This window comes from Sus scrofa, chromosome 18, assembly GCF_000003025.6.
Source record: "Sus scrofa isolate TJ Tabasco breed Duroc chromosome 18, Sscrofa11.1, whole genome shotgun sequence".
Taxonomy (NCBI): Eukaryota; Metazoa; Chordata; class Mammalia; order Artiodactyla; family Suidae; genus Sus; species Sus scrofa.
This window is the reverse complement of record NC_010460.4, coordinates 24,546,181-24,571,544: the sequence shown is the minus strand read 5'-3', so window position 1 is coordinate 24,571,544 and position 25,364 is coordinate 24,546,181. Positions and strand designations below refer to the sequence as shown.

Sequence of the window (25,364 nt, the reverse complement as noted above, 5' to 3'; positions counted from 1 at the left end):
TAGAGTCTGAAGCAACATTCTCACACAGCAAGTTTGCGTTCTCGGGAAAAACACGTTAAGTACTCGGTTGTCGAATACTTTGGTTTCCTTTGGGCAGGGGGTATAATGTTTTGGATGGTTTTTCAACACATGCAGAAGAGAAAAAAATAAAAAAACATTTTTACATTGAAGACTAGTTTTAAAAGCTGTCATAAAAAACATCCAAAACTCAAAAAGTGAGGGAGCAGGTCCTTTCGACATCATATGTGAGCAAAGGCTGTTGGGAACCTACTTAGTGTGACTTACTATTTACCACTGATTAGGGATCCCAGACAGTGGATGTCACCTGTTCCTTTGTAGAACTTTGGCAAAGATATAAATAACTTGTGTCTGGTGAGTAAGATAATTCAGCAGTTATAGTTGAAACTCTTGTTGGATTGGCCATTTTTATAGCCAATTCTTGAATTTTATTTTAGGTATACTGCCTAAAAAACAGCTACTTTTAAAATGCTCTTTGGATCAGTTTTAGTATCTTGTTAGTTAGGCTCATTAATTACATCTTGAGTACCCTAAACACTTTGTGTGTTCATTTTATATTTGTATGACAGTCACAATTTTGCCTTTTAGAAATATTTTAGCAAGGCAGAAGGAAAATATACATTTTTAAAAGTTTGGATGTATGAATTTTTTTTCCCGCAAATTTTCAAAGTCTTAAATGGAAAACTTAGCATTGGCAAATGAAAAACATCTATTTTTATTTAGCTTTCATTTTTCAAGGAGAAGACTGGCAGAAATCACCCCAAGTGACAGTCTGAGCAGCATTTTCAAACTTTCCAGGAAACAGACTATACTAGAAATTTTTTTCTCTTGGGGAAAAAACCAACAAATCTGTTTTAAAGCTTTGAGGTTTATTGATATTATTTCATAAATTTTATTTATCCTGCTTGTGTTGCCTTTTTCTTGAAAATGACTATACAAGTTTACATATTGCATTTGATCTTTTAAACTAGAACAGAATCAGAATAGGGTTAATCTAGTTAACTGTCAATTGTTACTATAAACCATAGCTTTAACATCCTAGTTCAGTCCTCTGTACGACTTAGCTCATTAGCAGCCGTGACACATTATATACATAAAAACAATGCTTGCTCCATAAATTTGCCATTTTTCAAATTTAGTCACTCTTCAGTGCTCTGAACTTTCTAGCAGAGGAAGCTTGGACCTGGCGCGAAGGATGAAGATGGTGACAACTGCGACACTGTAGAAATACTCTGTACATAAGATACAAATGGATTTCCCGGTAAATTTGGCATGAGGGGAAAAAAGGGAGCCAAAGGTGACTCCAGGATTTTGAGCCTGATGTACTGGAAAGATAGCACTGCCAAGAGCTGGCCTCCCTGGACCACTAGACTAGAAACTGTTAACACGCTCCTTCCCTCTGCCACTCCTGATTCTGCCTTCTCTGCTTTATTTTCTCGAGAGCAAACAGTCATCTTCCACAATTACATAGCATGTTTATTGTGAGCTCCCCAAGTGCCTCGTAAGAATATTTTTTGTCTGGTTTTACCCCAAGACAACTTATATTTGTCTGGATGTATCCCAAGCACCTAAAATAGTGTCTGGTTATTTTAGGAGGTGTTCGGTGAATACTTATTCATGGGATTTATGAATATAAAACTTCAGGCTCCAAAAGGTTAACAAGTTGCCTAGTGTTACATATATCCAGGAATGGCAATCACGGATTTGGCCTACCGGTCATTCTGGTCCAGTTTATCCAGTTTTCCTACTACTATTTCCTAATTAGGCCTTGGCTAAAATACCCAAGTCAATATTAATATCTCTTTAAACAGATTTCTGCCCTGTGGTTTCACTGTTATGATATATGCTGTGTTGTGGAGTGTGGTAGGTGTTACTAGTAGACTGCCAACTATTAATTACTAATAAAGTTCATTCCTGGATTTAGGAGACGAAGAGGCATCATAGCCTAAGAGAGCAAACCAGAGCTCTAGAGTCCAACGACCAGCACCTGAGTCTTTTGATTTGTTCAGTATTCTTGGTCAAGTCAGCAATCTTTCCTAAACCACAAACTCCTTGTCTATAAAATAAATTTATTATTCCATCTGCCCTTGCAGGTTTATAGGATTATGGGAGATATCAAGATAACAAGGTTGATAAATTATAATTAGCCTTATAAATATTTCATGAAGATGGCTTAAATGTGGTGAAACTGAAGTAGAAAAAAATGAAATATGCTCTCTTCTGCTAGTCAATATATTCACCAAAAGGGGGCATCTTTGGAAGCAGTATTTTTTTTTCCTTCTAACCCCATCAGCTTAAATTCCTTCTCCATGCTTATTCTACTTTATCAGCATCTCTGATAAAATCATCAGGATCCCCTCAAGGGGAAGGTGCTACACGTGCACCACGGACCCACTCCAGAGGCTATACACAGTTTTGTCCACAGATATGACCTTGAGAACACACCCAAGGCTTTCCACTCTGTCCTGTAACCCTCTAGAAATTCAGCCAGGCTTTATTCTAAAGCATCACATATTTTGGCCAGCCCCCAGAAGTCCAATTTATGACAGAGTGCACAGGTAAAATCTAAATACAAGTAGGCAGCTGTATGATCCCAGGTCAGGGTCCTGCCTCCTGTGCTGGGCACGTCTCTGGAGGCTCTTAGCCTCAGGTCTTAAGAAACGCGAACGCTCTTCCAGACAGACAGCTTCCAACTCAAGTTAAAGGTTTTGGGGAAAAGCATTCTTTTCTCTAAAGCTTCCAAAAGCCTCAAGGCTACTTGATTTCTAGTCTATGCATCCCACATCCAAGTTTCTGGAATAATGTCATGCTTCTCCCAATATCCAGAGGATGGTAACCAGCGTGTTCAGCCTCCGCCCTTTGGGAGAATGTTAACTCTTTGGCTCCTAATTCATACCATGATCCTCCTCATGTATCTCTTGGTTTGATTCTCACACAACTAAATGTCATCTCTCTTACTCAGATTCTCACCATTTTCTCTGTTTTTCTATTCATCTCCAATCTCTCTACCTTTTTTTTTTTTTTGTCTCTTTGCCATTTCTTGGGCCACTCCAGCGGCAGATGGAGGTTCCCAGGCTAGGGGTCAAATTGGAGCTGTAGCTGCCAGTCTACGCCAGAGCCACAGCAATGCAAGATCCGAGCCGAGTCTGCAACTTACACCACAGCTCACGGCAATGCCGGATCCTTAACCCACTGAGTGAGGCCTGGGATCGAACCCGCAACCTCATGGTTCCTAGTCGGATTCGTTAACCACTGCGCCACGATGGGAACTCTACTTTTTAATTGAGATGAACACAGTATTAGTGTTCTTAAAATGTACATGATCAGAAATACATTTTTCTTTGGAAAACACAAAAATCCAATTAATCAGAACAGTATGGGATATTTTTCCTTAAGATCTGCACAAGTTCACCACCTAGGTTTGGAAGGTGGTTATAAAGGGTGTACACACATACGTCAAGATGTAAACTAAAAACCTGTGCCCTTGGTGTATACATGTTATACCAAAATTCTTCAAAATGAAGAAAAATCCCAAAGTGAATATTTTTTAGAGAGACAGTGATAGATATAATGGAGAGACGGTGAAAGGGAAAGGCAGAGTCAAAGTTTTCACTCAGCAGAAGGGAAAAGGAAAAAGAATCTTATTCTCAGATAAAGAGCATTACAACCTCAAGTCTATTAGAAGGGTCTAAAATTTTATTTTTTACCACTGAAGTAAATTAATGCATCCATTTACTAGAGAATGATTTAGACAAAGAGACCTTATATTAAAAAGAAACTCATGGTGGAGTTCTCGTCGTGGCGCAGTGGTTAATGAATCTGACTAGGAACCATGAGGTTGCGGGTTCGATCCCTGGCCTTGTCAGTGGGTTAAGGATCCGGCATTGCCGTGAGCTGTGGTGTAGCTCGCAGACGCGGCTCGGATCCCGTGTTGCTGTGGCTCTGGCGTAGGCTGGCGGCTGCAGCTCCGATTAGACCCCTAGCCTGGGAACCTCCATATGCTGCAGGAGCGGCCCTAGAAAAGGCAAAGAGACCCCCCCCCAAAAAAAAAAAGAAACTCATGGCTTTTGTTTGAAATCTATTTCTGCTCACAGAAACAAAGTGATTGTACAAATAAAAGTAAATAAAGTATCGTATTCAACATACTGTTTGAGACTCTACTAGAAACTTCAGATTATATTTTTCATTCATTCAAGTATTAGTCGATACCACTGTATGCCAAGCACTGTGCTGGATACTTGGGAATATACTGTATGGTTCTGCAGGAAGGATGGTTTTCCATGTTTATATTATACTTTGTGCAATATTAAAGTTCTTCTAGGTTTGGTAGATTGAGAAATTCAGGCATTAAGAATAATTTACAAAAGTTATCGTTGCATTAAACATCTAAGGATGGATATGTAAAGTAGATAACATGCTCCATTTAGATAATATGCATTCAGGTATTTGGGCTTAAGAGGTATGCAGAGAGATGAGAAAATGACAAAACCATGCTGGACTTACCTATACAAAGCTCACTCAGCTCACAGAAATCTAAGTACAGAAAGAAATGTGGTACAGAATATCAAAAGTTAGCAATTTACCTTTGCCATTTTCTCTGCCAATTGCAAACGACCATCAAGTTCCCTTCTGATCTGGGCTGCTTGTTCATCTGCATTATCCAGCTTAAAAATAAAACAGAAATCACACAATGTCATTATTTAATGGCGGTGACCTACAGATTAAAGCAAAGACTAAATGACTCAAAAGCTTTACAAATAAATCCTCAGCTACCTATTGAGAACATAGAAAGTTGTTGAATGAGATTGACAGTCTAACTCTCTTGTGTGCTTTTTATTGTGGTTTGTTCACACACACACACAAAAAAAGTGAATAGGTCTCTAAGGTTAATAGCTCCGTTTACCAAAAAAAAAACCCAACCATAGTAATTCTTTGCCTAACCAATCCACAACATCTCTAAACCAAGAAGTCCTTGTTTCCTTGAGGATACACTCAGTCATCATTAAGCTTATTCATTCCATCCTTCTGCCCTCCTTAAGGTCCATCCTAAATAGTTCCAAAGACATAAATCTCTGGTTGGAGTCTTTCAAATTCTCAGACTGCATTTCTGGATAGTGAGATACTGAGTGATGTTTCACTTTTTTCCTTGTTCTTTCAAAAAATTTTTCCTTCATTTTTATAATAGTTTAGCCTGAATGCAAAGTTATCAAAGTACTATTTGATTGACTGCTCTAACTTGCTACTGTTTAAATCTTCATATGTTCCTCATTCTAGTACCAACAGATTCACACTGCCAAGAAATCGTTTTACAGACTGGCACCACATTAGAATTCCATTTCTTATTCTAAATCTGATTGAAAGCTAAGCATGTGATCCTCATTTTAAAAGATATTTCCACTTACATGGAAAATTTAACTTCTCCACTGAAATAATCCTTGACTTTTTCTACAACTTCTTTTAACTTTTCCTCATGACTCCATCATTTTTTATGATATCATTATAAAACCTCTTAAGTAGAGGTAGTCCTATGAGCCATGCACAGATGGAGGTAGGCTACAGATGTGAACCAGACCGCTGTTGCTCTTGGTTTTAGTTCCTTCCCTCCTCCTACTTCCAACCTTATTAAGCCTGGACCACATAATACAACCATCCTTTAGTAAAACTTCATCTAGCAGTTGGATTAGTATTGAGAACAACATTAACTATCCAGGAGAATTCAGATTAACTTATTTTCAAGTAGCCTTGAAAAGAAAAAACCTGAAAAAGATGAATAGGGGTAGAGTGGGTTAACAGGATGGTGGTATCAATGCATATGAAAAATCAGGAAGAAGGGCGAATGCTCCAGGAAGAGGTGAGATGAGATAGTTTAGGGAAAGGAGCTGGGAGAAGGGGAAGAAGGGGCGGTTCACGGGCGATGGGGCTGGAGAGAGAGGTGGGGCTACTTTATAAGCCTACTCTTGACACATGAATTAGGGAGTTTGGGGTTGGTTCCTGCAGTACTGAGAATTCAGAAAGATTTTCAGTAGGACTTTGGAAAGGTCATTGAGTCTATCTCCATCATAAAAAAACAAGTTGGAAGGACATAAGGAAATCTATCTGTCCATAAACCCACCCATCTATTAGTTTGACAGAAAAATCTGAGGTTACCTTTCTGAAAAAATGTTTCCAAGTTGATTTTTAAGAAGTCAATTCATTTAAAAACTGGCAAGATTTTAAGCTAAATCCTCACTGTAAAGAAGTTTCTGTCATCTCAAAAATGAATATACTTTTTAATTATTATTCAAAATCAAATAGGTTTCTCTTCATTGTGTCTAAGGTCAAAACCATTTACATTAAAAACGCACACAGGAGTTCCCTGGTGGCTAAGCAGGTTAAAAATCCAATGCCATCACTGATATGGCTTGGGTCATTGCTACGGCATGGGTTCAATCCCTGGCCTCAGAATTTTCACATGCTGTGGGCATGGCAAAAAAAAAAAAAAAAAAAACCCTAATATAATTATTAAGGAAAAGAATATATTGTAGATACCTATTACAGATAACTGAAATCAAGTTCCTAAAAACAAAAGTTATTTATAAGAACAGTGTAACTACAATACCTCAAATACATTAAATGTAATATGGGATATCTTCTAATCTCTATTTAAATGCTGATAAATACTTTTCCACAAAAAAAATGAAGTGGTTACTTGCATGTGAAGAGAAACAATTTCACCAGGAAATAGCATTTAATATCTTAAAAATTTTAAAATTCTCCTTCAAACTTCACCACAAAGTACTATTTAACATCTTTAAATATTTGTGTCTTCATACGAACAGCTCTTAATTTTAAATGAAAATCTTTGAGTCACTTCTGGGATTTGTGAGTTTCTCTTTAAGACAGTTTTCTACTACTTTTAAAAAATATTAGTACCTTAACTACATTTGTTTGAAAAAATGTAGACAAAGCAGAGCACTGCTGTACTAAACTCTGTTACCTGCAGTCACTGAGACTGAAACGTTATCAACTCTGATGACTACAGTGTCATTTTGTGACACCAGAATAGCATACTTCCCAATGTTTACCAAAAAAAGAGGAAAAGTTAATAAAGACAACGAATAAAACTACCATTGTTTGGGAGTTCCCGTCATGGCTCAGTGGTTAATGAACCCATCTAGCATACATGAGGACGTAGGTTCAATCCCTGGTTTCGCTCAGTGGGTTAAGGATCTGGCATTGCCGTGAGCTGTGGTGTAGGTCACAGATGTGGCTCAGACCTGGCATGGCTGTGGTGTAGGCCGGCAGCTACAGTTATGATCTGACCCCTAGCCTGGGAACCTCTATATGCTGCAGGTGTGGCCCTAAAAAAAAGACAAAATCATTTTAAAAACTACCATTATTTGTCTTGTTTAACATAATGCTAGACAGAATTCAAGGAATTCAAGAATCAAATTTTAATTTACCATCCCTTTTTTTTTTTTTGTCTTTGGGTATTACCTTTGTTCTTAACATAATTTAAAGTTTATAAAGTTTTTATGACCATTTTAAGATTGGCTTCTCCATTGAGATAATTGTAGTTCCACATGGCAGTTTTAAGAAATAACTGAGAAATATCCATGATGCACTGCCCAGCTTCCAATGGCAACATCTTACAAAACGCGACCGTCATATCACAAGCAGAATGCCGACAGATACAGTCATCCATCTTATTCCAATTTCCTTACTTTTACACATACTCATTTGTATGTATTAATTTCTATGTAATTTATCATTTGTTTAGGTTCGTACTGTCACCACCAGTTCTAACACCATATGTTGCCCTTTTATGAGCACACCCACCTCCCCCACACAATTCCCAGCTGGCTAGTTTTAATGATGTACTTCATTTTCAGAATGTTTAATAAATTTAATAAGGCAAGCAGATTTTCTTTCAATTTCCATTATTAAAACTGGAGAAGTGCTCCCACAAGGGATGAACATTTATAAACATTAGATTAGGGTCACCAACCTCTTTCATCTACACATCCAATAAGTAGGTGCTTTCCTCAAAGCCCATGGCCATCAAGAGTATCTATTTATCAATAACTCCCAAGTATGTATCTCTAGCTCATACTCTCATCACAGTCCCAAGACTTTTATCTTCAACTGTCTACTTCACGCCGTTTCAATTTGCATGAAGACAAGGCACATTGCATTTAACTTGCCCAAAATGGAATCTTGATTTCCAGCTCCCACCCCAAACACTCATTCCAGAGTACTTTATGTCACTTAAATGGCACACCTATTCACCAATTGCACAGGTCCAAAAGGTTGTATCATCTTTGACCTCTCTCTTTCCTTCACAGCTCACAATCAATCCAATTACAGTCAGGTCGAGTGAAACCTGGAATCACACAGTTGAAGGCAGACCAACTGAAGACAAAATCTGTAGAGAGATGCATTGTTCTTCTTGAAGAATTATCTTAATTTCATAGTTTACCTAAAGGGGTGATGAACTCAGAAGAGGTAAAGAACTACAGCTCTAAGAGAATCTTCTTTGGAGAAGCCTCGCTGCATTTGTCCTCGAAGAGGCTGTATGGCTTTCCAAACATAAGCCATGGGAAACAGCGACCTCAGACCTGCACATCACCAACTTTACCTTTCTAGAGATTTGCTGAATTCCTTGTTCAGAGCCTGTGTCTTAGCATCCTTTTACAATGTTGACTGAATGGTCCAAGATCACTTTACCAACTCGATATTTTTTCTACACCTACTGCACAGCAAGAACTGCTGAAGGTCATTCAGCAGCTGCAGAAATAGTAGCCTTCCAGGAGTTCATACTTCATACAGAAAAATAGTAAAAGATAGTATTTATGACAGAATAGAATAGCCACAAGTAAGCTATCAGTCAAAGACTGTGGGAATTCAGTCATGGAAGAGTATCTTCCTAATTGATATCAAGTTGGATTTGCTCAAATGGAAACTACAACAAATAGGCGTTAAGCAACAGAGAAAATGCTGATCTGATGCAACTATTAGTCTGGACTTGCAAATTTCAAACACTGGGCACTCCAGGCCCCAGTTCTCTCAAGTTCAGTGGAAACAGCTCTGGAAAAGAAGATCTAAGGGATAAAAAAATCTCCCTTCACAAAAGTCCTTCACTGGTGGCCATCTCTACTATAGGTAACAAAATTTTAAACACCATAAAAATAACTTTACCAAGTTTCACCCAAAAGCTTCATTTTATAACATGTGATATAATTTTTCTAATGCTTTAAAAACTACCAATATTCAAATTCATTAAATCTGCTCATATGTTAAAGGAAAAAAATGTCTTTTATAAACAGCACTTTTTTTTTTTTTGGTCTTTTTGCCATTTCTTGGGCCGCTCCCTCGGCATATGGAGGTTCCCAGGCTAGGGGTCTCATTGGAGCTGTATCCGCTGGCCTACATCTTAGCCACAGCAACGCGGAATCCGAGCCGCATCTGCGACCTACACCACAGCTCACGGCAACGCCAGATCCTTGACCCACTGAGTGAGGCCAGGGATCGAACCTGCCACCTCATGGTTCCTAGTCAGATTTGTTAACCACTGCGCCACGACGGAACTCCTATAAACAGCACTTTTGACAGCACTGTTTAGCCTCATTGCTATGATTAATCTATTTTCTAGAACCAGGATAACTGTCTTCACATTAATATTGTCAATCACTAAAAAGGGGGATTAATAGCTGTGTTTTCACCCATAATGATGCCTTTCTAGTGCTAACCCTAACCAATTGTGCCTTTTTCCTACTGAAAAAAAAAAAATTAGCTTTTCTGAGTTCCCAGTCCAATTACAGCTTATCTTTTCCAAGAAATTATATTCCATTATTTTCTTGTAATATTCATCTTTATCCTTTCATATGAAAACTACAAGTAGACTAGGATGTGCACCATTATATAAATTTAATGTTTTCCCTGAGATTGATTCATTTGCTAATTATTCTATTTATGTTTTCGACAAATCTGGTGATCTAGAGATAATACATCATGAGAAGTAATTGGCCCAAACCTAACACTGATTCCAAAAGAACACTCCAACACTGTTTATAATTTTCTAGTTGCCCAGTGTTTGATTTGACAGTGCCAATATGCATGGATTGTGCAACATAGCCTAAAAACCCTGATCCAAAGCTGTATTAACAAATTCACTTACTTCATCAATAAATCTGTTAATGCTCAACCATCATTCAAACCAAATAATTTATCATAAAGACAGAGTGCAACTCAATCCTACTGATTGCTCCTGCTCTTTTCTGGGCCAGGCCCTTTCATTCTCTCCGCCCACGAGCACACCCAAGTTGGTCCTTGGCTGTCCTAGTCTGCAGTTTTTTTGCAAAACAATGTCATCCTAAGTCTGCACACAGCTCTGGCCTCTCTCGAGAGTTCCAGCTCTCCATCTCCAGCTAAAGGCAAGGTCTTTCCTTTGAGGGATCCAACAAGGGCCTCCAACTAAAACTGAATTGCCCTTCTTTACAATCCACTCTATCATGGTGCCCCTACGTCCACACATGAGCCTCACAACCTTTGATGAGGCAAACATCTCAGAAGAGAAGCAGTCAAGGGTGGGGTGGGGGTGGGGATGGAAAGATGGGATTAAATCAGTGAGAGGAAGTGAATGTGAATGAGAAAGAATGATGCTCAAACACCTTAGAGTTCAGGTCCACCCTATTTTGTACCAATCGAACTTTTTAACCTCTTAGGTAGTGGGTCCCCTTATCTATACAAATTAGTTTGTTCATTATGGACAAACCGTATTACATTTTCCCAATCATCTATTTTGCTTGTGTTTCTCCTGCCTGGGATGCTCTTCTTACTTACCTCACTGTCCAGATCAACCTCCATATCTTCTGAGAAGAGTACTTACCTACCTACTGAGTAACAAAGCAGGTACTATCTGGTGACGTCTTTTATAACTGTATTATTATTATTCAGCTTCTCAGATATTTATGACCTTTACCTCACACCGCAACATATGACCCTACCACCCTAACAAGAAGCCTAAACCAATCCATCTCCAGTGCTGCGGCTCACAGGTTTAACAAGTACAAAGAATATTTCCACCTGGGTTTGAAAGGTTTCTGGACCCTAATATCCTTCAGACTGACCCATCTTTCATGAGACCTCTGACAAAACCAAAAACCCCTTCCTCCCTATTTTTTTTTTTTTTTTTTTTTTTGGTTTTTTAAGGCCACACCCATGGCATATGGAGGTTCCCAGGCTGGAGGTCCAATCAGAGCTGTAGCTACTGGCCTACACCACAGCCACAACAACATGGGATCCAAGCCGCTTCTGTGACTTACACCAGAGCTCACGGCAATGCTGGATCCTCAACCCACTGAACGAGGCCAGGGATCAAACCCGTGTCCTCACGGATACTAGCTGGGCTCGTTCACCACTGAGCCACAAAAGGAACTCCCCTCCCGGCTATCTGACCCCTGACAACTGGCCAGTAACTATAAGGTAACTAAAACTTTTTTTGCAATTTCATGCAACAAAAAGAATATAAGTAAATGAAGCTACTCCTGTACTCTCGAGCTAACACACTGCCTGTGTGATGTTATGTAGGAATCAGGTAGCAGTCTGCTGCTGGAGGCAAAGCTTTTAAAGAATTGCCTTATATCTACCTTCTAAATTATGTATAAGAAACCTGACTCAACAGCAGTTCTGCCACAGATTCTTGTAGAACAGGTTCTACGAGTCTTAAAAATGCATTTCCCAAACCACATTCTCTTTTGAATACTACTTAAAAGTAGGGGAAAGATGAATGAGTTAATCAAACATAAAATTGCCCTATGTGAACTGAACTATATTAAATAATGGATTAAAATGTTCAAAAGTAAGAACACAAGAAATTTAACCTCAGACATCAAAACTAGGGAACTTCGATAGCCTGGAGACTATGCATACATAGTCTCTAAAATGGTAGGTATAACCTCGCAAATTTTTACACATCCTAAAATCTTTAGTATTCTGTTTGGTATTAACACTTTATCTTCCAGACAAAAGTAACGAGCTAACATTTTCAAGCAATTATTACTTATTTCCCTCAATAAAATAACTGAATATACTGGAATAAGGATGAGACAGAGATTTCCACACTACATAGTACAGACACTACCAGTGATTTTAGAGAACTCTGTCAGAGTAGATTAGAACTTTAGCCTCATCAGGATTAATATGAGCTAAATTTATACAGTGCTACAGTCAGGAACTGTTTTAAATTTTTATAAACATTACTATAAACCTCAGAGCAACCATATGGAATAGTTATCATTATCCCAGCTTAGGGATGAAAAATCTGAGGCAGAGATAGGTTTAAGCAGTTTTCCAGGGTCAGGATCTTACAAGCAGGTCCAGGGTCTAAATCCTGCAGTTTGACCCCAGTATTCGATTTAACCACCTCACACGCCTTCACAATGCCTCACACTCAGCTTTCACTCTGCCACTATCTCTGAGTGTCCACAGCAGGAGAGACATTAAATACTACTGCATAATTTACGGTACAAAGATTAACTATTTATCCTATACTCATGTTGTTACAATGCAATAAAAGAGGCCTGTGTAAATATCCATAATACGAAGTAAATATCACAATGTTTGGGGTTGAGAATTATAAATTCCTCATGGATTTTTGCCCCCCCCTCTCACAATATTTAAGAGAAAGGAGTGAAGACAGGAGCAGGGAAGGCTTTGTGGAGGTGAATTTCTCTCCAGTCTTTAAGAATGGATTAGAGGGATTTCAAGTGAAGAGAGTAACAAATGAGGCAAAATTAAAATTCAAGAAAATACAGGGTGTGGATGAGGAACAGGAAGTGATTTCCTGTGCAAACAGGAAATAACATCATTTAAACACACTCAACAAGAAAGGCCTTTCCACCAGTTTGTAACAAATAGCTAGAATCAATCACGGCCACCCATGACACAAGGCCAAAGGTAAAAAAAAATAATAATACACAAGTCAAAGGAAGCAATACCAATAAAAGCTGTAAGTTGATTTAAGAACATAATAAAACTGTCTTCACAAGATTAAAAACTTCATTTTTAGAGAAGAAATTGATTCAACATTACTAATCAGATTCAAACTCATTTAACCAAAATCAGATTCTCATCTAACATATCGTGATGCATTTCTTTTTAAAAGAGGTGTTTATGTATACAACTATTATGGCTCAGGATTTCAAAAGTCAGGTATTAAAAGATCTCATCCGTCTTAAGGTTTTCACTTTCTCCTTGATGTTTCCTAAAACCCAACGGCTGCCATTTAATGACATTCACTTGAATCTTGTCCTCAAGCACTCTCAGATTTAAAACCACACACACAGCAAAGACATACCTTGCTAACAGTCATTTTCTCAGCTTTGTTTTCCTACTTTGAAAGTGATTTTTGTTATCAAATGTAATTGGCTCTGTAGAATGTACTTTTAAATTTCTGCCAAAGTAGACAAATTGTGTTAAAATGATTATCAACCACAAGCTACCAGTTGGGAAAAAAGATGACAGTGGTGAAAGGCAGATACCAATTTCCTCTGAGGACTCATGGCTCTCTCTCTTCCCTCTGTACCCCTTGAAGGGGGTCTTTAGAACAGACCCAGGGGAGACTCACAGCGAGAGAACAAGCAGCACAGGAAATGCCTCTCTTTGTTGGTTTTTAAAAAAATTCCTAGACCCGAAGTACTTAATCTCCAGAGCTAAAATTCTGAGGGGAAGGGGAATCATAAACAGGAACACCGTACTTTTTAACTATTCATGAATATTCCTGCTTATTCCTTACAAACAACCCAACAGTTCTGTAGGATTACTCAACACAGTTCTTATAGTCTTTAGAACAGAAGGACTTCTGGGGTTCCCGTAGTGGTGCAGCACAGACAGATCCGGCTAGGAACCATGAGGTTGCAGGTTCGATTCCTAGCCTTGCTCAGTGGGTTAAGGATCCGGTATTGCCGGGAGCTGTGGTATAGGTCGCAGACATGGCTTGGATCTGATGTGGCTGTGGTCCCAACTGGGCCCCTATCCTGGGAACCTCCATGTGCTATAGATGTGGCCCTAAAAAGCCAAGGGAAAAGAAAAAAAAAAAAAAAAAAAAAAAAAGGACTTTATTGGGTGGGGGTGTTTAGAGAGAGGAAGATTCAGTTAACTTTGCTTTGACTCTTGAGTAAATATGGGTGAGACTTTCTTCAGTTAATGGAATGAGATTATGAAAGATTAACGGAGATTGCTTTTGGCAGAAAAGATCAGGATTTAGATGGCTATAAAATTCAGTTAAATTAATCCTCTTAAAATACAAATAGAGGTAAAAGGAGAAGCCTGACACAGAGCGTATGTGGTCCTTTGTATTCCACGGTCAGACTTGGGGTCATTGGATGGTGTGTGTCTGCAATCTACATGAGCATTACAGGCATGGGCTCATGTCACTCAAACCACACCCCACCTTATTCTAATAGCCTAATCCCCCCACCCCCAAAGCCATGCTGCTCCACACCTCCACGTCCAGACAGGTTCACTCTCCCGCCCAGAACACTTCAGCATCTTCTCGTCCCGTGGACCTCTTTATGACACCTCAAGTTTACACACTCCTCCACAACACTGCAGTCTCCTTGCCCTTAAGAGGATAGAGCCAGGGACTTATCACACCACGGTGGCATTTACAACAGTGCTGCTGTCCTTATTTTTTCATTCAAACTATCAAATAACAGAGTTCCCGGTGTGGCTCAGTGGTTAACGAACCTGACTAGTATGCATGAGGATGCGGGTACGATCTGCAGCCTTTCTCAGAGGGTTAGAATCCAGCGTCGCCATGAGTTATGATGTAGGTCGAGAGGCGGCTCGGATCCTGCGTTGCTGTGGCTGTGGTGTAGGCCGGCAGCTACAGCTCCAATTCAACCCCTAGCCTGGGAACCTCCATACGCTGCAGGTGCGGCCCTAAAAAGACAAACAAAACAAAACAAAAACAACTAGCAGATAACTCGGTTTCCTATCTGTGTTTCCATCTGTATTCCCTACATGATTATGGAAAATGGGTTAACTAATTGATCCGAAAATACTGTATTACCTTGGTGTCGTATTTTAAAATAATCTTTTAAAAACATTCCTGTTTAAAGAAAGGCAGCTGATTCATTACTGGTACCACATAAGTAACAGTATTTTAATTAAAAAATGGGTGAAAACAAAAATGATTAGTATGACTACGAAACACACAGCTTTTATCTCAACTAACTTCATTTCTCTAAAATATAATTGTATTTACTTGAAATTCACTGCATTTCCTTAACGTTATTCTGAAATGAAACTTTCTACTGACAGACTGTGCTTCTTTCACCCCATTACTCTACTGTACCCTTTAATCTCCAGACTCAGGTAAATGATGGCTAAAAATTTCAGCTTCTGGTATTGTTATGTTGCTCATTTTACAATGTACACTTTGTACCTTTTTCATTTTCTCTTAATATTTTGTTCTATGAATGTGCACCCATGCAGGTGCATTGTTTGCAAACCAGAGTCCAAAACCTGGCAGGCAGTTTTAATAACAACTAATTTATGACACACAAGGGCTGTTTTCATGCGTTGTTTTTCTGAAAACACGTAAATAATTTTTTTTTCAATTATCCCCGATTTCATAACTTCATTGTGATATGTGCTATCTTCTAAATTAGTCCTTTTAAGAGTTTCCCTGTAAACCTTAATTTTGAAATTAATAAGTCTTGGCTCTGACTGAAAGTAATGTAAACACCTATGATTCTTCAGACGATGGCTTCCTGTTTTTCCTTCCCGATGCTAATCCTGCAGCTCTGGGACAAGGGGTGCAAAAGCCCGTGAGCCTCCTCCATCAGCTTTAGGCGGCAGCCCTGGCACTGCTCCCTTCTCATCCTTCCCAAGTCCCCAGGGGCTCTCTGGCCATTGCCTCCTGGCTCATCCTAGTAGAATAAAGAGCTTTCTATCCTGAGTGTCTGACCCTGAAGGGACAACACATCTTTGAGATTTCCTAGGAGAACACTGTTGGCGAAAACAAGGGGCAAGACAAGGGCAAACAAGTACAGATGCGAGAATGTTCCAAGTTAGAGAGTCTCAGAGCCTTTCCTGAGATTCGGGAAAAGTGACGTACAGGTCAGCAACCCAGACCGGAGCCAGATGCCAGCAGCCTGGCTAGCTTAATCCTCTGTCTGCTGCCGCAAGCCCTGTTCTACTCTATTCCTCTCTTTACACCACTTTTTCCTCCTACATACAACAGGCTATTTTCTGTGATTTCTATCACCTTTCCTTGGAGTTCCCTGATGGCCTAACAGGTTAAGGATCTGGCCCTGTCACTGCTATGGTGCAGATTTGATCCTTGACCCTGGAACTTCCATGTGTCATGCATATGGCCAAAAACCAAAAACCTATCACTTTTTCTTTTTCAAACGTTGCTGAAAAATAACAAAAGAACAAATAAAGTAAGATAGGCCCTGGAGGGGACAAAAAGAACCTTAGCTGTTTTTGTCAACAATCATTTTCATAATTTATGTAAAATTGTTACTCCAAAGGAAAGTTTTTCCCTCATTTCTGAATATTTCTGTCCTTTATTTTTGAGTTAATCAAAAATCTTTAAGCTTCGTTTCCAGGTCTCAGAACTGAAGAGAATTTTAGTTTCAACTCAGACATGCGAGTCATCCCCGTCCTTAAAGACCTGGACAAGCTCAACACCAATCACTTTTCTTGACTAATCAGAGCACTGAGGTTTCAGGGCAATTCGGTAACCCAGGATCTGGAGACACAGGCACAACAGAGTGCTACTGCACTTGGGACAGACATCAATGAAGACCATTATCTAACTAGTACTTTGTTCAAATTACTAAAAAGCTGAGTGTGGAGAGGGAGAAACTCCTACGGCTGCCATCATAAAGCAGCTTCCACACTTTGCTGGGCTTTCTTCTAGCAACCCCACCAAATTCTCAAGGGCAGGATCCGCAGTGTGGACCTGGCAGCAAGAGAGAGAGAGAAAAGCTATTGTTGTACTTCCCAGAGTCTTCTCCCACACAAAGGAGGAACAACTTTGCAACAAGAAAATACTGAAAACTCAGCCCATCTAGAGGAGGAAAGGGCTGCCCTCTGTGGTCCTTTGCAACCTTTCAGTCTTGCCTATTTGAAGAAAAACAATCCAACTAACCCAGAGTGATCCCAGGGTAAGATTCCAAGGAAACAAGTAGAAGATGCTTCAGCCAGGGAAGAGGGAAGGGAATAAGGGACATGGGTGAGGAGAGAAGCAATACTCCCAGACAAAGGATAGAAACACTTGTGAAGGCTACTCTCCGGGAAATAGGTCCCCTCAAAGACTGAGAGCTCATTGAACATGTCCTTCTCAACCCCTTGCCACAACCGCCAACAAGGCTCCAGTATAACCAGAGCTGATCATGGCTAAAAAAGCTGCAAGAAGAGGAACACATATGGAAGCCCAAAGGCAAGATAGGAGACCAAGATGAGGACACCGCAAGAACTCAAAGCTTCTTGTACCTGTGGTTACAACAAACACTACACACAGCCAGCCTTCCAGTCAGACTGATGTGAGTGTTCACACTAAAGACAAATACACCATTGCCGCAGGTATGGCCACGAAGAGGGGGGGAAAAAAAAGACAAATATACTATAGTTTCTATTACTTGATAGTGCATGTCTGTCAACAAAAAAATTACAAAGCATGCCAAAAGGCATTTAAAAAAGAGAAACACAGAGCACAGTCCGCAGAGATAAATCAAGCATTCAAACAAGATTTAGATGGGACGGAAACGAGGTAGTTGACAACAAGAGATGTAAGGAACTATCAACAATATGTTAAGGGCTCTACTGGAAAAAGCTGAAAACACAAGAACTGGTGGGCAACATAAGCAGGAAAACTAAGAAAATCACAAGGAAATGCTAGAAATCAAAAACATTGACAGAAACAATGCCGTGGATGGGTTCATCAACAGATTTGCTGATTCTGAGTAAAGAATCACCGAGCTGGAAGGAAGGCAGAAACTTCCCTCTCTGAAATGCAAAGAACTGAAAAACAAAAAAATGAAAAAACAGAACATCCCCAAACCATGAGGAGGAGCATAACAAATGTCATTAAAATACTGTAGGAGAAGATGAGACTAGGACATAAGGAATATTTGAAGTAATAATGGCTGAGAGTTTTCCAAATTTAATGACAGAAGCTCAGAAAATATTCAGCAAGAGAAATATCAAAAAACTCACACCTAGGCATGAGTTTGCAAAATGGGTAGGAAGGGATAGATAATAAGCTCATACTGTGCAAGACATGAGACATGGCCTCCGATCTCTCTTCTAAATCACAGATCCAATATCAACAAACAGCAGTCAAGAGTCATTAAACATCTATTCTCTCATCAATATTCCTAAGACGTCTATATACGTGTGTGTATAACTGAATCACTTTGTTGTACAGCAGAAATTAGCACAACCTTGTCAATCACTATACTTCAATAAAATGTGTTCAATTAAAATTAGAAAAAGCAGAGGAGACAAAGAACCAAGGCAAAAAAGTGACAACACTAACAAAGACTGTAGAATTTGATCCAACTACATCACTGTAAATATGAATGGTCTAAATACACCCATTAAAGAGTTCTCCTGTGGCTCAGCAGGTTAAGGGTCGGGCATTGTCACTGCCGCAGCTTGGGTTGCTGCTTGGTTAGATCCCTGGCCTGAGAATTTCCACATGCCATGGACACCACCTGAGGAGAGGGCAGTGGGGGTGGGGGACCCACGCCCATTAAATGACAGAGATTGAATTCATTTGAGTAATAAAAAACTTAAATAAAAGTAAAAAATAAAAATCATAGGAGAGACATGTGAGGTAATGGCAATATTCCACTTAGTTTTGGTCTGGTTTAGAGGGTTATGTTCAGATTATGAAAATTCATCAAGCTGTAAACTTACTAATAGAAGTATTTTTTTGCATGTATCTTAATCAAAAATAAAAAGGAAACAAACCCTTTTTTGTTGTAAAAAAATAAATAAAAGACAGATTGTCAGACTGGATTTAGAAACAACAAAAACTAAGAGGCAGTATGTGTTCTCCACAGGAAATTCACTTTAAACAAAAAATCAGATAGGTGAATAGTGAACAGATAAAGAAAATACCACGCCAACCCTAATCAAAAGAAAGCTGAAGTAGCTACACTAGTTTGAGACAAAGTAGACTTAAAAAAAAAAAAAAGATTATCAGGGACAAAGAGGGACTTTATATAATGATAAAGGGGTTAAGTCCACAAACAGACTTAACAATGCTAAAGGCTACAACCTGTAGAACAGCATCAAGATAAATGAGGCAAATACTGATAGAAAAACCAAATCCATTATTACAGATGGAGATGTGCCTTAGGAGTATATTCCAAAGAAACCAGGTCTTGATTCCCTGGTTTCTTTGCTGAAGTGATCTTAAGTAAGCAAAGATTAATTTTAAAACATTTTGGGAGTTCCCTTCATGGCTCAGTGGTTAACGAACCCGACCAGTATCCACAAGGACTTGGGTTAGATTCCTGAACTCACTCAATGGGTTTAGAATCTGGCGTAGCCATGAGCTGTGGTATAGATTGCAGATGTGGCTCAGATCCCAAATTGCTGTCGCTGTGATACAGGCCGACAGCTGCAGCTCCGATTCCACCATTAGCCTGGGAACTTCCATATGCCACACTTGTGGCCCTAAAAAGACCCCCCCCCAAAAAAAAATTTGTTTTGAATATTTTGAGCTACAGCTCCACAAGAATTTATCTTATGACCCTGTAACATTCAGTTACACCTTGAGTAACTTACATGTATCAGTTACTCTAATACATTTGTAATAACTCATTTTAGAGGTCTATCTGCTCTATTTAAACTTCAGTACATAATGAATATTTTGTTCAGATTGGCTTCCTCAACACCTAGCAAAATTTTTGATTTGACCACTCAGCGAATATCTAATGAAGGTCTGAGTCTGAATTTTACTAACAAACTATATTCCTCAATATTTAACTATATAAGCTACTGTTCCACTAAAAATACAAAGTCCCAGTTATGTTCCTTTCACAATAGAAGATTTTCGTTTTATCGTCAGCCCCAGCATTATCAAAACACCTGGTTTAATAATACTGAGAAAACAATTATAGTGAATGCATGAATTGTTCACAGGGTTACGGTTCCACATTGCTTTTCCATTAATTAATCTGTTAATTTATTCATAGGAAATGAGTCACAAATTAGTAATGCAAACTATGCAATACACATAGAATACAGAAATTGAGAAGTAGATTTTCAAAAAGATTAAAAATAAATGTACACATATGTAAACTATAGATGTGTGACTTAATGAACATATGAATTTTAAAATGTCAGAATTTTGTCAATTTACATTGTATATTGGGGCATAGGTAAGTAATTCATACCTCTAAAACAGGCAAAATACAACAAAGGAAGGAATACATTTAGACAAATGACAGGATCTAAAGACGAAAGATGTAAAACATTTTATTCAGTTTTTTGTATGTATCATTTAAAATAACTGAAGAGAAAATGTAGTATTTACTCTGTCACCTCTAAATTACGTAGTTTAGCCATCATCTTCAATTCATTGCTACCTGGTTGGGTTAAAGAAAAAATTTTTGAAGTTTCAGTCACTTCTAGAGAACTCTGACGATGAGTATCGCATCTTTATGAAAAATTATTTTGCACTGAGGAATACCCATTTATTATAAATTGCCAAGCTTCTTTAGATAACAGGTGATTTTCACTCTACTATTCAGGACATGCCCCATATATGCGCAGGGCATTACACACCATTAGGAAAGCTGATGTCCTAAAAACAGGGCACATGGGAACAATCACTGAATAAAAGGTACAGATATTCTTCTTTGCCTATCAAATAATCCTTTCAAAGCTTCTTCCATACATCATTATGGGACTTATTAAAATTCAGTTTCCCTCAACTCTCAAAATGACTCAAGAAAGCAACGTCTACCTTCAAAGGCCTGGGGCTCGTTCTGCTACGTCAGATGGGGGAAGGGAAGGAACGTGAGCGCTTACCTGACACGCATTGTAAAGGAGTTGGTGCTCCAGTTTCTTAATGCCCAAAATCTGCTGAAACATTTCATAGAGTTGTTCCTTGCTCAGAATAAGTTCAGAAACAGCACTAAGGGCCATTCTGTTCGGCTGTTTACACAAGTCCTCTTCGCCCCTGTAAATGGCATCATATTTGGCTATCCATGAGCTCAGCACTGTCTCTTTGCTCAAACCATCGATTTCTGGCAAACTCCGCACACGTTTTTCAATGTTTTTCTTAAACACCTCTCTGAAGTCATTAGCAGAACATCCTCCACTCTGAACCATTCTGGCCACTCTATCACTCTTCAGAAAAACCTGGGGACAAAAAAGAAAGAAAACAAAAACCCATTTACAATTAGGCAGGGACACTAACACCAACTGCTTTTGGCAACCCCAGAGTTGTGAAGTTATGACGCCAAATATTCCACAATGATTCAAATGTTTCATAATACATGCTAACCAATGACCAAGTCGAGGCTCCAAAATCATCTCTTAAAATGTTTTTTTTTTTTTTTTTTTTTTTTTGCTTTTTAGGGCCATACCCGAGACATATGGAGGTTCCCAGACTAGGGGCCAAATCGGAGCTACAGCTGCTGCCCTGCCCTACACCACAGCCACTGCAATGTGGGATCTGAGCTGCATCTGAGACTTATACCACAACTCATGGCAACGCCAGATCCTTAACCCATTGAGCAAGGCCAGGGATTGAACCGGCAACCTCATGGTTCCTAGTCAGATTCATTTCTGCTGCACCACAATGGGAACTCCAAAATGTTGAAATGTTTATGAGAGACAATAATGAGCATTGAGGAAACTGTAAGATGATCCAACCTTGACCTACATGCTCCCCACCTGAAGGTCATGGGCATCTCCCATAACTTAAACCTTTAAAGCTAGTTGAAAATGTAAATGGAGCTTGAGTGTTCTGGTTAGAGGAGAAGGCCCCTTATTGTTTAGGAATTTGAAGGCCAAAAGTGTGGTAACTCTAGTACCTAAGTCAATACCCTGAAAGTTATAACTGATAATCAAAACTATGCCACAGTTGGAGAGGGGGTAATACCTCTCCCCTTCCTGACTTCCCACACTCCCTAAGTTCTCACACTTCTCAGAGCTGGGAAGAATCAATGAAGAAGCAAAATCTAAAAGTTATAACTGCCCACTAATACTGGGTAAGAAATAAAATACCAACAGTGACAATCATGGAGAGAGATGCTTGTGAAATGGGTAGGAAGAGATAGGCAAAAAGCACATACTGTGCGAGAGACATGAGACCTGGCCTCAAATTTCTTTCTTCTAAAAACACGGAACCAAATATCAGCCAATAGCAGTCAAGATTCATTAAACATGTATTCTGTCATCAATATTCCTAAGAATCCTCTATGGGTTATATGAGGCTGTTTTTATTCCTGTTTTCTCCCTGTAACAACAAAAAAATTCTTCCGGAAGAGCCTGTAGGACTACAGCCCCACAAGTTAGAGCCATTGATATGGATTATGGAACAAAAGTTCAACTTTTTCCCTAACCCATGACACTGAGGTGCTCGCAAATGATGACCCTACTATCTGTTTTAAGCTACCGCAAGAGGGCAAGCAGCATGTGTGGTCCACACAAAGCAGCCTCACTTACCCCAATGTCCAGCATGGCAGCTCCGCTTCCAGGTCCCAAACCCTCTCCTCACCACTTGATTTCTCTCCTTTTCAGACCATTTGTACAAAATATCATTTTCTATCTTTGCTCAATGACCAGAAAGCACTGACTCTTGAATATTTTGGTTGACTAACCTACCGAAGTATGGGTTGTGAATTTTACATTAGACACAAGCATGACACATACACACGATGCTTCCTCACTTTACCAGCTGTGGCTCTGTCACAGTTAAAGACTCTTATTTTCCTCTGTTTTTAGGCCAAAACTACTTAAGTCACAGGTATAAGAATAGTGCCTTTATCTTGATCAAGGAAAATAAAAAATAGTCTTTTATCTAAAAGTGCTATTAACCACCTCCAAACACATGGGGTTGTCTCCGTCTCCTTTCTTGCCCTCATCTAATTGCACTCCTCTCATTGGGCCCTAGAATTCAAGACAAAAGTTATACAATTTTTTTCTAATCTCTGTTACAGCTGTATCTTGTTAAATGGGAACATACGTAGGCTCAGTAGTCAAAGGGAGCAGAGTGCCAGCTGTCAATCTACTGCTTTCCAATGCTGCCTTCCCCTGGCTGCTGGCAGTTTTAGGGGGTGCTGCACAGACACTGGAGGAAAAGGGGCTCTTCTTATACCTGAAGGCACATGGCACCAAGCTCTGTGGCAGCTTCCCTGCAGACCCCAAGGAAGGCTTCACAGAACACCTCCCACCCTGGCAGACTCCTGGTCAGTTCTCCAGGGCAGCACCTCCCTCGGAAGGCAGACCCCCAAGAGTCCTACCGGTGTGGCCCTGAAGGGAACTTCTGCCATCCAGCAGGACACACCCCATCCTCTCCAGTGAGGTCTGGATCCTGGCCCCAGGGATGAAGGGAGTAGGACCTTCTTCTAGGTCTGTTCCTTCCTTGCGTTCTGCGCTCCCTGTACCTGCTCCTCCTCTCTTTAGTTTTCCTTACCTGATACAGCTAATCCCCCATTATTCATGATAAATTTTCCCTGTTCCATTAGCATGTGGTTTCTGTCTCCAATTGCACCCTGAGACAGAATTACTGAAATACGGCGTGGAACACTATTTGTAAGGGAAGATTTGAAATGGAAATAAATAACTTTTAAAAATTTGATAACTGTATAAAACTTGGAACAGCAAGATATTTTTAAATTCACAACATAAATACCTTAAGACTGGCTTCAGAAAAACTTTTAATTACTTGATATCTAATACTAAGTTGGCAGGCATTTCATTTTTTTTTTGTCTTCAGCCTCTTCCACCTAACAGTCAGTGCCAAACTCTGCCAAGCAACCAAATAGTATTTTCAAAAGCAAGAGCACTGATGAACTTATATTTTCAAATCTTAATCTCCCCTATAAAACCATACCTAAAGCCATACTAGCTTGGTCCAAGTGTATGTTATCTAATCTACGTTTACTAAGTGGGAGCAATGTGTCAGGCATTTTGCTAAGTGGTGGAGACACAAAGACAGATGAGCCAAAGACCCTGCCCTCCAATAGCTGAGAGCAGCTAAAAGAGACGGGATATACAGGAAAACAGAAGAGGGTGAGAGCAGAGACTTACACAAGGGGAGGGAAAGAGAAGGAGTCATTAACTCTGCTGTCTGGGAGGCAAAGCTGGGGAGGAGGGGGGCATGGAACAGATAAGGGACCTGTGGCTTGAGTGAGAGGAAAAGGGAGAAGGAAACATATTTCAGAAACATAAAAGAGAGAAAAAGGATAGGATCATAGAACTGCATGGCCTTTGAAGGGAAGTGTAAGAATTTTTATACTTTAGGAACATTAAACGTAAGGGTAAAGCGAGCAAAAGTTGTGCCCATCAGACCAGAGACCAGATGGCCAAATGCAATGTGTGCCAAGCAAGGAACATGAGCTCTGCCTCAGGGTCCAGAGTTGACAATGGCTAGGTCACCTAGGTGCCAAAATGCTAAGAAGCCACAAATAAGTGGCAGCAGCAGCAAGGGTAGATGCCAATCAACCAGAACAGAGATCGGGATCATTTATCAGAGACCAGGGAATTAGCAGTAAGGACCTGATGTAGGGCAAACATGTGCTAGAGAGACAGGCTGAGGGGAGAGGGAGCTGGAGATGTTAACTCCTCATGGAGAGTTAGAGAATGTGTAAAGCCAGGAAAAAATATGATTCACAGAGTTACTGGGACGCTTGACTCCACTAACCAAAAATAATTGAGGAATACAGGTGGAACAATGTGTGTGCGTGTGTGTTATGGTGTGTTTGCAAACAGTGGTGGATACTGGGCAGCACGACCATGGATTATTGGTTTCGTTTTGGTAGAGGCCAGCTTTGAAGACCAAGTAGAGTAAAAACGGAGTGAGGAGCAAAACTCCAAGAAACACCTACATTTACAAAGTTGGCAGAAGAACCGGATCCAGGGAAGGCTAGTGGTGTCAGAGACGTAGAAGGAAACGGATGACATGTTAGCAATCAAGAGGGCAGACAGGTGTGACACAAAGAGAATCAAGTGCCGTCAGAGAAATCCGCTCCCATCAGCAGAGATCCAGCTGTCCCTGCTACAACCAGGTCACCCGTGTCAGAGAAGATTTCGTGGAGGGGTCAAGAGTGGAAGCTGACCTGCAGGGGCGAAGAGGACCAGTTGTGACAAACTTAAGACCCAAATAG

The 25,364-nt window shown here is 39.8% G+C and overlaps 1 protein-coding gene across 30 annotated transcripts in view; it reads right to left on the bottom strand.

Moving 5' to 3' along the window:
- Positions 1 to 25,364, bottom strand: part of CADPS2 (calcium dependent secretion activator 2) — a 494,741-nt gene that overhangs the window by 295,743 nt on the left and 173,634 nt on the right. For all 30 annotated transcript variants that reach the window (XM_021078970.1, XM_013985671.2, XM_013985668.2 and 27 more), the window contains exons 3-4: positions 21,058 to 21,390; positions 4,602 to 4,682 (exon numbers count right to left, since the gene is read on the bottom strand). In XM_021078970.1, the coding sequence (XP_020934629.1) occupies positions 4,602 to 4,682; positions 21,058 to 21,390 (414 nt within the window). The remainder of the gene's footprint in view (positions 1 to 4,601; positions 4,683 to 21,057; positions 21,391 to 25,364) is intronic.